General features: G+C 46.8%; 1 protein-coding gene across 1 annotated transcript in view; it reads right to left on the reverse strand.

The window, feature by feature from the left end:
- Window positions 1-12,605, reverse strand: part of PKP2 (plakophilin 2) — an 82,347-nt gene that overhangs the window by 55,238 nt on the left and 14,504 nt on the right. The window contains exons 2-4 of the mRNA XM_079773416.1: window positions 12,389-12,501; window positions 11,319-12,010; window positions 3,095-3,230 (exon numbers count right to left, since the gene is read on the reverse strand). Of these exons, the coding sequence (XP_079629542.1) occupies window positions 3,095-3,230; window positions 11,319-12,010; window positions 12,389-12,501 (941 nt within the window). The remainder of the gene's footprint in view (window positions 1-3,094; window positions 3,231-11,318; window positions 12,011-12,388; window positions 12,502-12,605) is intronic.

The following is a 12,605-nucleotide window of genomic DNA, read 5'->3' on the forward strand; positions in this document are numbered from 1 at the left end:
CTAGAATATAGGAGATTATTTTTGTGACCTTGGAGTACAGAAAGATTTCTGATACACCATGAAAAGCATGCTTTACAAGGGAAAAGAAATTGATAAATTAGACTCCATCAAAATTAAAAACTATTAAGAGAATGAAAAGACAAAACACATCTGCGAGAAAATATTTCCAAATCATATCTAAAAGAAAACATATCCAGAATATATAGAGAACTATCAAAATTCAATAAGAAAACAAAAAAACCCCACCTAAATAAAAAGTAGGCAAAATATTTGAACACACATTTCACCAAAGAAGATATGCAAATGGCAAATAAGTGTGTCAAAAGATGTTCATTATCATTAGTCATTAGGAAATGCAAATTAAAATGACATTGAAATACCACTTTTGGCTAAAATTAAGACTCATTATTTCAAATTTTAGCATGTGGAGGAACTGGAACTCTCATACATTGCTCGTGTTATGTAAAATGGTACAGCTACTTTGTAAAACAGTTTGTTAATTTCTTAAAAAGTGAAACATACATCTAATACCATATCATCCAAGCATTTCATCCTAGGTATTTACCCAAGAAATAAAAATATATGTTTGAACAAATATGTTCAGAGCAGCTTTATTTGTAATAGCCCAAACTCAAATGTACATCTACAACTAAATGGTATATCCGTCAATGAAATGCTACTCCGCAACACACACACACACACACACACACACACACACACACCCCTATGCCTACTCCTTGATACATACATGAATGAATCTCAAAAGATTTATGCTGAGTAAAAGAATCCAGACAAAAATAGCATCTATACTAATAATCCTCTCTAATAAAATGGTAATATGCAAATTAACCATCACTCCGCTACATAAGCCACACCCACCAGCCAAGCCACACCCACCAGCCAATCAGGGAGAGTATGCAAATTAACCCCAATCCAATATGGCTACAGCCACAGAGAGCAAGGTTTCCTAGGTAACAGAGTAAGCCAAGCTTTCTGCCAGCCGTTGCAGGCCTAAGCCTCCACTCAAGCTACAAAGTTTCAATTATAGAAGGTAAACAAATTCAAACAAATGGCGGCAGAATGGAGTTTGAGAGAGCAGGCCAGGGTTGCCGGCGGCAACAGGGGAAGCAAAGCTTTCCGCACACCCTGGCCGGGCTCACCCGCTTAAGGCTACAAAGTTTCAATTGTAGAAGGTGAATTAACTGCCACAGAAATGGCTGCCGGAGCCCCAGGCTTGGCTCCGCTCCAGGCTACAAAGTTTCAATTGTAGAAGGAAAATAAATTCCAGATACCAGTGTCTCTCCTTGGGTTGCCAGGGGGCATGGCCGGCCTGCAAACCACCACAGGCCCCTAGCTCAGGCCGCCCCACACCCCAAGGGAACCCCCACCCTTATCTGTGACACCCTTCAGGGCAAACCAGCTGGCCCCCAACCGTGCACCAGGCCTCTATCCTATCTAATAAAAGAATAATATACAGATTGATCATCACTGCAACACACAATATAGCTGCCCCCATGTGGTCAAAGATCCTGCCCCCATGTGGACACAAGATGGCCACCACAAGATGGCCAGCAGGAGAGGGCAGTTGGGAGGCACCCGGCCTGCAAGGGAGGGCAGTTGAGAGGGACCAGGCTTGCAAGGGAGGGCAGTTGGAGATAATCAACCCTGCAGGAGAGGGCAGTTAGGGGTGACCAGGCTGGCAGAGGAGAGAAGTTGGGGGCAAACAGGCTGGCAGGGGAGCAGTTAAGCATCAACCAGGCTGGCAGCGGAGTGGTTAGGGGGTGATCAGGCTGGCAGGCAGAAGCGGTTAGGGGCAATCAGGAAGGCAGGCAGGCAAGCAGTTGGGAGCCAGCAGTCCTGGATTGTGAGAGGGATGTCCGACTGCCCGTTTAGGCCCGATCCTGGATCGGGCCTAAACGGGCAGTCGGACATCCCTCCAGGAGTCCCAGATTGGAGAGGGTACAGGCTGGGCTGAGGGACAACCCCCCACCGTGCATGAATTTCATGCACCGGGCTTCTAGTCTATACTAATAAAAGGGTAATATGCAAATTGGTCACAACGCGGCTGCGTGGGTGACCAGGCCGACAGGGTGTTAGCGAGGGATGACCATATGACTGACCAGCAGGCAGCGTGGGGCAACCAGGTCGGCAGGGGGGGCAGTGAGGGGCGACCAAACGACCGAGCAGCAGGCTGCGTGGGGCCACCAGGCCGGCAGGGGGGGGGGGCGGGGGCAGTTAGGGGTGATCAAGCAGGAAGGCAGGTGAGTGGTTAGGAGCCAGTGGTCCAGGATTGTTGAGAGGGATGTCCGATTGCCGGTCGGACATCCCCCAAGGGGTCCCGGATTGGAGAGGGTGCAGTCTGGGCTGAGGGACCCGCCCCCCATGCATGAATTTCATGACTCGGGCCTCTAGTACATAATAAATATCTGATTCCATTTACATAAAATTATATAAAATCTATATGACCTATAGTAACAGAAAGCAAATCATTGGTTGCTTAGGGTCTGTAAGTGGATTGGGGAGGGGTGGGATGTATGGATTACAAAGGGGCACAAGGAAACTTTGGAGGTAATGGACATACTATCTTGATTGTGATGATTTTTCACAGTGCCAAAGCATGTCAAAACTTTGTCATACTATACCTTAATAAAGGTATTTTAAAAATGAACAGTGTATTTATACAACAGAAATCTATGCAGCAGTTTAAAAAAATAAAGTAGAGCTAATATATATGAAAGATTTCCAAGATATTAAATGAAAACAAAGTACAGAGTATTGTAAATAATCTGCTACCATTTGTGATTTTGTTTCAAACAAAATCAACCCATCCAATAATTGTTTTTACATGCATAAGGTATCTCTGGAAAGATACCCAGAAACTGGTAAGAGAGAGACAGAGAGAGAGAGGGAGAGAGAGAAAGTGAAGGAGAGAGGAAGTAGCAGAGAGAATGAGTGAGTGAGAGAAAAAGAGGGAAATGGGGAGTAAGCTGGGGTTTGGAGTAGGAGAGAAACTCAGTTTTCACTGCATATCTTTTTGAACTATAATCCCCCCACGAGAAATGTAGTTTTGCAATGGACTTCAGATGCTACTCACCCTTTTCCGTGCTTCGGATTTCTGGAAGCACTCGTGCTGTATGAAGGTGGCTGCCACGGAAATCCTGGCGGGTGGTGTGTGGTCTGCATCGAGCATACTCACGGCCCGCTCCAGGGTCATCTCCAGGTCTGCATTCCTAGACAAACAGTCACAGGTTCAGCCAAATTCCCACCTGCTCCCTCCTGCCTACCAACCTGATCTTCCAGAGATGACTCGGCTAATATTGGGAAGCACCTACAACATGTGAGTCTTGGCTCTTCTTCAGCCAAGAGAAAAATCGGAATCTGAGATCAGAAGGTACAGGAAGCTAGAAGCAGAAATACTCCAGCTCTGGTCAGACTAGTCTCAGAAGACATCAGTGAATTGAGCAGAATCATAAAATAGACCAAAGAAAGAAACTGAACTCTGTTTAAGATAAATATGGATAATGTGAGCATTTCATCTTAAAGGTGACTTTAAAGGCACCATAACACTTTAGGTGAAGTTTAAAAGAAATCTGGCCACAGGAATAAAAAATTATTGCTGCCCTGGTAATGTCACACCTGTAGAGGAAACACCTTTCCTCAAAAATCATTACATTTTTCTCAAAGCTGCACAGAATCTGTCATTTCAGCTAAAAATAAGCTTCTAAAAAAGCATTCAAAAAGTGTTCTTATTCAATGAGTATAACAGTATATAAATAGTAAAAGCCAGGAAAACTGAATTTGTTCTGTTAAAATAAGTCATGCTGGTTTGACAAAATCTACCAGGAAAGGTAATGATTTAATGCAATTATAAATTTGCACTTTCCTAAAAAATTTTATACACATTATGTTTTCATTTCCTTTGCTATTGTATGACACTGAGATTATGTCTAGCTAGTAGCATACTTTTGTTCTTTACTAATTGTAGGTATTTATAGTGGTGATAAAATCTAAGGCAGTTTGACACTGAGAGGATAATTTACAGAGGACAATTAAAATGCTACTTGTAAAAAAAAGATAAGTAAACAATAACTCCCAAATGCCTCATAGAACGACACTGTTTTCTCCCCTTTTATTTCTGCCTGGAGGGACACCTGGTTAGACAGTCTATTATCAATGCACTTCCTTAAGCACTGACCCATGAAACCACTCAGGACACTAACTGTTAATCTTAGAATTGTAGCTAAAGACATGTCTTAAAGGTAACCTAGGACCCTGCTTTGGCTTCAAAGAGGGTTATGCCTGCTTCATTCCAGGTTGTAAACTCTGTGGGAGGGTGTTTTCCAGTACCTTCTAGCAAGCTCAGTAAGTAAATTCTCTCCAACATCAGACTAATGCACAATATATGCACATGTGTTCAGATGTGAGTATGTGTTGTGTTGTGACTGTTGTATTTGTGTATGCGTGGATGTGGCATAGGTGAGGGGATAAATGAGCCTCATGACTAATAACTAATACCTACTGCTTCTGAAACACATGTTCAAACACAGAAGTGTTACCTCATGGGTGTAAGAGTATTAAAAATTAGGCAGAAAACAGTTCTGGCAACTATACTGAGAATTATATAATGATCTCATATTTTAAAATTTTGTGCCTGAGGAGTTAATTTAATTGGTTAAAAAAAAAGCAGGCTATTACCATTAAAACCAGAATTTGAGAGTGTGTGTGTATTTTTTTAAAAAGAGATGGAAATATTTTACATGCATAGACGTCAATGCCTTTATAGAGACACCAAAACTCTACTAGTCTCATTTTAATGACAATTTTAAGTCTTTAGCATCTACCACTGCAGGTGTTTTAATTGATGAAAGATCACTCATAGCATTGGAATAGCCTTCTGCTTAATACAGCTTTTTTTCCCCCAAGATTCAATCATTAACCCACTTCATAAGTCATAAATGACTCAGGAGAGTTTGAATTTCCAAAAATAATTCCATTATTTGAATCGTTTATTTTCCTGAACATGATTCACAAAGAGGCTCTGCATGCACTCCTAGCCAATCTAGTGCCGTTTTACTTTATCGTCAAAAATAGTTCCCAAACTAAATGAAACTTCCTCAATAGAAGGTTTGCTACAGCTGTCAGGGCATCAATTTTCTGTTTTGTTGCTGTCTGTGATACCCAACTCTAAAATATAGCTTATGTTTTGACCCCAGTCTGGCTCCAAATCCTACCATCCTCAATCCCCTCTTCCCCCTCCTCTGATCAACCATCCCATCCTCCAATCACATGTGACTTTTAATCCTTTTCTTAACAATGCATGCCTCTTCACAAGCCACTCTCTGATTTCTCTAGAAAGCCCACCCTTCTACCTAATTCTTAGCTATTCTTCAAGATTCAACCCAAATAGCCTCACTTCTGTGAAATCTTTCTTATGTACCTATTCCCAGCTAGAGCGATTCCTTTCCTCCTCTATTCTCCTACAGCATTCCTCCCTTCCATCCCCTTCTTTCTCCTCCCTCCCTCCCTCCCTCCCTCCCTCCCTCCCTCCCTCCCTCCCTCCCTCCCTCCCTCCCTCCCTCCCTCCATCCTTCCTCACTCTCATTCAAGCACTTCCTAAAACCTGCAGAATTGGGACTTGGGAATGGGGTTGGGAATGGAAGAGGGGATCAGGAAGAGCAGTTGTTCCTGGACGCACTATCCCCTGAACATACTTTCTAGAACTGAGTCTTTTCAATATATTAGTGAATATGTTAAAATGATGTAAATATAAATGAAAAATCTAAGAGGAGGCAGTGTAAAATATCCCTGGTCAGAATATGAACTATTTATCAATAATAACAAACAATACTTTTTAAAGTGTGCAATCCCTCAGCAACCAGTGTCCCTTCCGGCTAACAGCACAGCCCTGCTGCACGCTGGTTCCTAGGTACTAGGATAGGGCTACACCTCCGAAGATGGGTGCGGGGTGGAGGGGGTCAATGGGGGAGAAAGGGGGACATCTGCAATACTTTCAACAATAAAGATTAATTAATAGGGGCTGGGTAGGTTTGAAATGCGAGGCAACACAAAGGAGAGCATCCCCAGTGGCAGGATTCGCAAGGGACAGCCTGAGACACTGACTGACATGAGCCAGGGGCACACCAAAGCAGAGAAGAGAGTCAGGCATGCACAGCACCTTGATCACCCATTTGCCTCATTATAGGCAATATCTCTGCTTTTCTGTAGAGAGCAACATTTTCAAAGAGAGTTTATTTCTATGGTTTCTGATCTCTAGGATGGCAACTTTAGGAATCATCCTATATAATAAAAGGGTAATATGCAAATTGACCCTAATGGCAGAATGACCAGAACGACCGCTCGACCAGTCACTATGAGGTGCACTGACCATCTCTTGGTCTCTTACCCCGGCCGGCAGGCTCCCATCACCTGATGGTGAACAGGGAACCTGGGGTGGGTGGCAGAGGACATGGGTGGTGCCAGGCCAAGGCCCTTGCCCCACCAGTCAGCCCACACACAGAGGGTGACCTGAGGCGGGGGTGGGGTTGGCAAGCGGGTGGGAACAGCCGACCTCTCGGTCTCTTCCCCAAGCCGGCAGGCTCTGATCGCCCAATGGTGAACCAGGCATGGGTGGCGGCAAGGGGTGGGGCCAGCTGTGGGCAGCTGGGGAAGATGGCCCTGATCGCAGGCCAGGCCTAGGGACTATACCCATGCCAGAATTTCGTGCACTGAGCCTCTAGTCAATAGATATCTTTTCCTTTATTTTATATTTCTTAATCCCAAGTGTTCCTTCTCTTCTTTGAAATATAATTATTCTAATAAAATGTACCCTATTTGTTAAAACAATGACCTGAAATACTGTGGTTAATACTTCTTCCAGAATTTGGGTAACAAAAGAACCTAGATGGAAAGAGTTTATATTTCATTTCTCCCTTCTTTAATTCCTTCATTCTCTTACCATACATTTACATAGTGACTATTATGGATCTACCTCTGTTTTAGGGTGCTGAGAATATAAAGATAAGACACACTCACAAGAAGCTCAAAGTCTAGAGGGAGGGCAGGTAAGTAAATAGATAACCATAATATATTATTCTGGTAGAGACAGCCACACAGTGCACCTAGACTAGACTGAGAGGGGAGTGGTCAGGGAAAGGTGTATCTGAGCTAAGCCAGGCAAAATCAGAGCTACTGGGGGAAAAGGGATGACAGGTAGGTAAGTAGCTAGGTAGATAAGGTAGATAGATGGAGGAAGAAAGGAAATATATGCATGAATATCTTCCATTAAGGGAAATAAAAGAGGTTCCCAGTGGTTTGAGTATTATGTGGGGGTGGTGTGGGGAGGGTAGTTACAAAGGATGAAGATTAGAAAGATGAGACTGGAGTGATAAGCAGGGGAAAACATGGGCCTTATGTGCCATGCTGAAAGGCAGGAAAACTTGGTGGGATTATGGAAAGGTTATGAACTAGAGAGAGAAATAATCAGATTTGGGAAGCTTAATTTAACAGTCCTAGAGAATGGTTCTGAGTGAGCAGGATCAGAGACAGACAGACCTATGCCACGGAGATGGAAAGAAGAGTAAACATTTAAGGCCCATTAAGGAGATAAAAATATGATCCTATATAATAAAGAGGTAATATGCAAATTGACTATCATGCCCTCACAAGATGGCTGCCTACAACCAGACTGGTAGGGGGGTTAGTGAGGGACAACCAAACAACTGAACAAGCAGGCTGCAGGGGGCGACCAGGACGGCAGGGGGGGTTAGTGAGGGACGACCAAACGACTGAATAGCAGGCTGCGTGGGGTGACCAGGCCGGCGGGGGAGAGGGGGTAGGGGCGTGAGGGGCAACCAGGCCGGCAGGGGGGGGCAGTTGGGGGCAACCAGGCCAGCAGGGGGTGGGCAGTTGGGGGCGACCAGGCCAGCAGGGGGGGGGCAGTTAGGGGCGACCAGGCTGGCAGAGGGGGGCAGTTGGGGGTGACCAGGCCAGCAGGGGGGGCAGTAAGGGGTGACCAGGCTAGTGGAGGGGGCAGTTAGGAGCGACCAGGCTAGCAGGGGGGCAGCTAGGGGTGACCAGGCTGGTGGGGGGAGGGTGCAGTTGGGGACAACCAGGCCGGCAGGGGGGGCAGTAAGGGGTGACCAGGCTAGTGGAGGGGGCAGTTAGGAGCGACCAGGCTGGCAGGGAGGAGGCAGTTGGGGGTGATCAGGCCAGCACGCAGAGGCAGTGAGGGGTGATCAGGCCAGCATTGGGGGAGCAGTTAGGGGCGACCAGGCAGGTAGGCAGGTGAGCGATTAGGAGCCAGCAGTTCAGGATTGTGAGAGGGATGTCCTGGATTGGAGAGGATGCAGGCTGGGCTGAGGGGACCCTCCCCATTTATGAGTTTCGTGCACCAGGCTTCTAGTTGGTAATAAGTGATTGTGGAGGGAGAAGATAAGAATGACTTGTAGGTTTGTAAACAGCAAGATTTACTAGTAGTATGAGGAGATGGTTAGGAGTAGAAGGTTGGGAAAAGCCGATAAATTTAGTTTGGGATATACTGACTTGGGGATGTCCAGGAGGTTACTGGAAATACAGGGTGGGGCAAAAGTAAGCTTACAGTTGTTTGTATGGAAAATAATACAATAATCCTATATAATAAAAGGGTAATATGCAAATTGACCCTAACGGTGGAACGACCAGAAAGAATGCTGGACTAGTCACTATGAGGCGCACTGACTACCTCTGGGTCCCTTTCCCCAGCCGTCAGGCTCCCATCACCCGATGGCAAATGGGGAACCAGGGGTGGGTGGCGGGGGATGCGGTGGTGCCAGGCCAAAGCCTCCGCCCCGCCGGTTACCCCACACACAGAGGGTGACCTGCGGTGAGGGTGGGGCCAGCGAGTGGGCAGGAACGGCCGACCTCTCTGTTCCCCCTCTCTGCCAGCAGGCTCCGATTGCCTGATGGTGAATGAGGAACTGGGGGTGAGTGACGGCGGGGGGGCAGGGCTGGCTGTGGGCAGCCGGAGAAGATGGCCCTGATCGAAGGCCAGGCCTAGGGACCGTACCCGGGCACGAATTTTGTGCACCGGGCCTCTAGTTAATAAATAAGAATATGAGAATAAACTCTGTGTTTCGTGTACTCGCAACTGAAAGCCTACTTTTGCCACACCCTGCATATACAAATCTAGAGTTCAGGATAGAGAACAGAGGTAAAAATAAAACTTTGGGAATCACAGGATATAAGTGTAGTACTCAGGGCCTCTCTGGAAGAGCATCAAAACTTGGAAGAGAAAGATTACCAAAGATGACTTCTTTGGGCATGCAGAAAAGTCTTTTCTTAGAAAACTAAGAAGAAATGTCTGCAATGAAAAACCAGGAGAGGCTGGTGCCTGAAAACCTGGGGAAGAGAGAATTTCCCAGGCAGTGGTCAGATGCTGCCCAGAAGCTGAGGACTGTAAAGGACTGATATGTGTGTACTTCTCGTGTAGCAATAAGGCAGTCAAAGGGCAGGAGCAACACCATATTGCAGTGGGTTGATGAGAGACTGGGAAGTGACAGGGTGCCTTAAGGAGCATGGGGCACAGGGGTGAAGGAAGAGAATGCCAGGTGCTGGAGGATATGGCATGATAGCTCTGTTATTGGTAAAATCATTTCATTAAAATTGTGCCTAGCACAAATCTTGGAATGCTAGTAGCCCTGCGCATGAATCCATGCACCAGTAGCTTGACAGTAGCTCGCTGCCACCCTCCAGTAACTCTCCGCCCGCTGTTCCGCCCTCCTGTAGCTCCCCCTGCCCTCCTCATAGCTTGCTACCCTGCCCCCTCCTGTAGCTCTCCCCCGCCTGCTTGTAGTCAGTAGCTCGCTGCCACCCTCCTGTAGCTCTCCGCCCGCTGTCCCACGCTCCTGTAGCTCCCTCCACCCCACCCTGTTCCCCCCATAGCTTGCTGCCCTGCCCCCTCCTGTAGCTCTCCACTGCTGCCTGCTTGTAGCTCGCTGCCCCACCTTCCTGCTGATTGTGATCCGGTCATTACGTGGTCGGTCGTTATGCTTCACAGCGTAACGACCATTTGCATATTACATCTTTATTATATAGGATAGTAGGCATTCAATACATTTTGAATTAGCCATTTGAAAGTCTTAATCAGCTTTTTCTTTCCATAATTATCTCATGCATTTTTCTTCTCTTTAAGTATCTATATTGACAAAGATCTGCTTTCTACAAGAAATGTTTGAAGTCTCGTGCAGAATTTTGCTTTATAAAAACTATTTCCTGCTTTAAGTTTAGACTAGCCCTATCATCTTCTATCAGCAGTACCTGCATAGTCAACGATTTTACTGTACAATGTCACTTAAAGTGATAATTAAAGGTGACAACTTCCACTAAGCAACATTAGAACTCAAACAAAAATCATATATTTAATGTTTTACCATAATGATACATCATTATTTCAGGACCTAGTAACTTAATCATCCATCCATTTCTTAAAGCTTTCTCTTTGTAACTTTCTCCTCAGTTTATAAAAATTGTGCCCCAGCATTAAACTTGAATAGGATTTAGTTCCAAAGTAAGGTTAGTCAAGCCAAAGTAAGACAGGCAGAGGAATAACTTTGAAAATTCAATTTTTAAAATTATTTGGTATTGCCAAAAAAATACCCTCCAAATCACTGACTAAAAAAGTATCCCTTGCTGGGTAGCTCAGTTGGTTAGAGCACCGAATGCCAAGGTTGTGGGTTCTTTCCCTGGTCAGGGCACATACAAGAATCAATCAATGAATGCATCAATAAGTGGAACAGCAAATCAATGTTTCCCTCTTTCTCTCTCGCTAAAATCAATCAATCAATCAATAATTTTTTAAATTAAAAACATTCTTTAGAACAAAAACGTATTGGGTACTAAAGGAAGGAGACATCTAAAAATTAGCTGCCTTGCTTAGCAATCAGTCTTTCTGTGGTAGTAGTTATCAAAATAGCATTTGAGGTTCACTCAGCACCTGGAACAGCCTTTTCCCTTCCTTTATTTCAAGAACATGCATGCAATTATCCATTTCCTGGTCTACTGGAGTTAGCGCTCAATGGGCTGAGAGGTAGCCATAACCCTTCCGCCAGCATCTAATTTGGAACTGTAACAGATGGACTCATTATCACATTTCCCTCCAAAGCTGCCTTGTGAGCAGGCAGCCTGGCCTCTGTCCCTGAGGTGAAGAGGCTAATCTGTCAATTGGCAGCTGCCTGCAAAATCGTTCCGGGAATCACTGATCTCTGGACACCTTTCTCTGCGGCCTCGGAGGCGCCAGCTCAGCCTGAGGGCGGTGGGAACCGCAGCCTGAGAAGGGGCCTCACCTGAGCTGGGCGTCGGCGAAAACGGCTCTCTCCGCCAGCACGGCCCCACCGCCTGCAGCCACCTGGCCCGCGGTCATGGTCATGTGCGTCCTCCTCCCGCCCGAATCCACGGCGACGCTGGGCGCGGCGTCCCTCAGGGTGCGCGCGCTGTGGAAGGAGCTCTGGTGCCAGGAGGCCCGGGCGGCCCGGCTCTGCGTGGCGGGCTGCAGGGGCAGCAGCGGCCGGACCGGACCCAGGGCCGTCAGGTAGTTCTCTTTCTCCAGGAGGTTGCTCATGCTGTGGCTGGTCCCCGGCCTGGGGTACGCCCGCACCACGGGGTTGGGAGGGGCGCCGTCGAACACAGAGTCGTTCACCGAGCCGTACTGGACCTGCCGGTGGTGGTACGTGTCGTAGTAGCGCTGCCTGCTCACGGGCCCCGCGGTGAAGCCCAGGATTTCGGAGCGGGCGTACCGGGGCGGCGGCAGGAGGGTGGAGCGCAGGCTGTCGCGGTGCCGCAGCGTGTGCCCGGCCTGGCTCCGCTGGCTGTACTGGTACTCGCTGTGCGAGTAACGCAGCCTCTCGGGGCTGCTGTCTGGGGAGATCTCCAGCCTCCGCAGAGGCTGCCTCAGGGACCTGTCTTCCACGGACTTCTGTGAGCTGTACTGCGCCGTGCCTCTCCCCCAGCGACCTTCGTACGCAGTGGGTACGCCGGACTGCACGAGGGAGAGAGAGAGAGAGAGAGAGAAAGATGACATGAGGCTTAAGCCAGTGTCCATCTCTGTGGAAGACCGACTCTTCCGGGGGCTCTTACACAAGGTGTCCCTGTCTCTGAATCACCTGGAGAAGTTGGGCCCTTTCTGGGTAAAATCTGCTTTTAAACCAGACTTGGTTAACCGGGTTTGACGAGTCCTTTTGCACCGGGATTTGATGCCGTTTAAATTTCCAGTGTTCTACAGTGTCCACGCAGAAATCAATCTGCTCATAATTCATTTAGGAAATAGCAGTGTGTCGGAAAGGGCAACATTAAAAACTAATCTATGGGAGATGAACAATGTCTCTGACAACTAGTGTCACATTCTTTGGCATCCTACCTTGAGCCTGTCGTAGGTTTTAGGAGCAGGGGAATGCCCGCCAGCAAAGTCATTTTCCACCAAGTGCAGGTTGTAGACATACTCAGGAACACTGCTAGCTCGGTGAAGATTCCCTGCAATCAAGCACGTACATTAAGATAAAATAGTTAAACACTGTATAACAGGAGCATATTTTAAGTGTAAGTATTAAGGCCCAAAACAAGTATTAGATTTATAT

This window comes from Cnephaeus nilssonii (assembly GCF_951640355.1).
Source record: "Cnephaeus nilssonii genome assembly, chromosome: 6".
NCBI lineage: Eukaryota > Metazoa > Chordata > Mammalia > Chiroptera > Vespertilionidae > Cnephaeus > Cnephaeus nilssonii.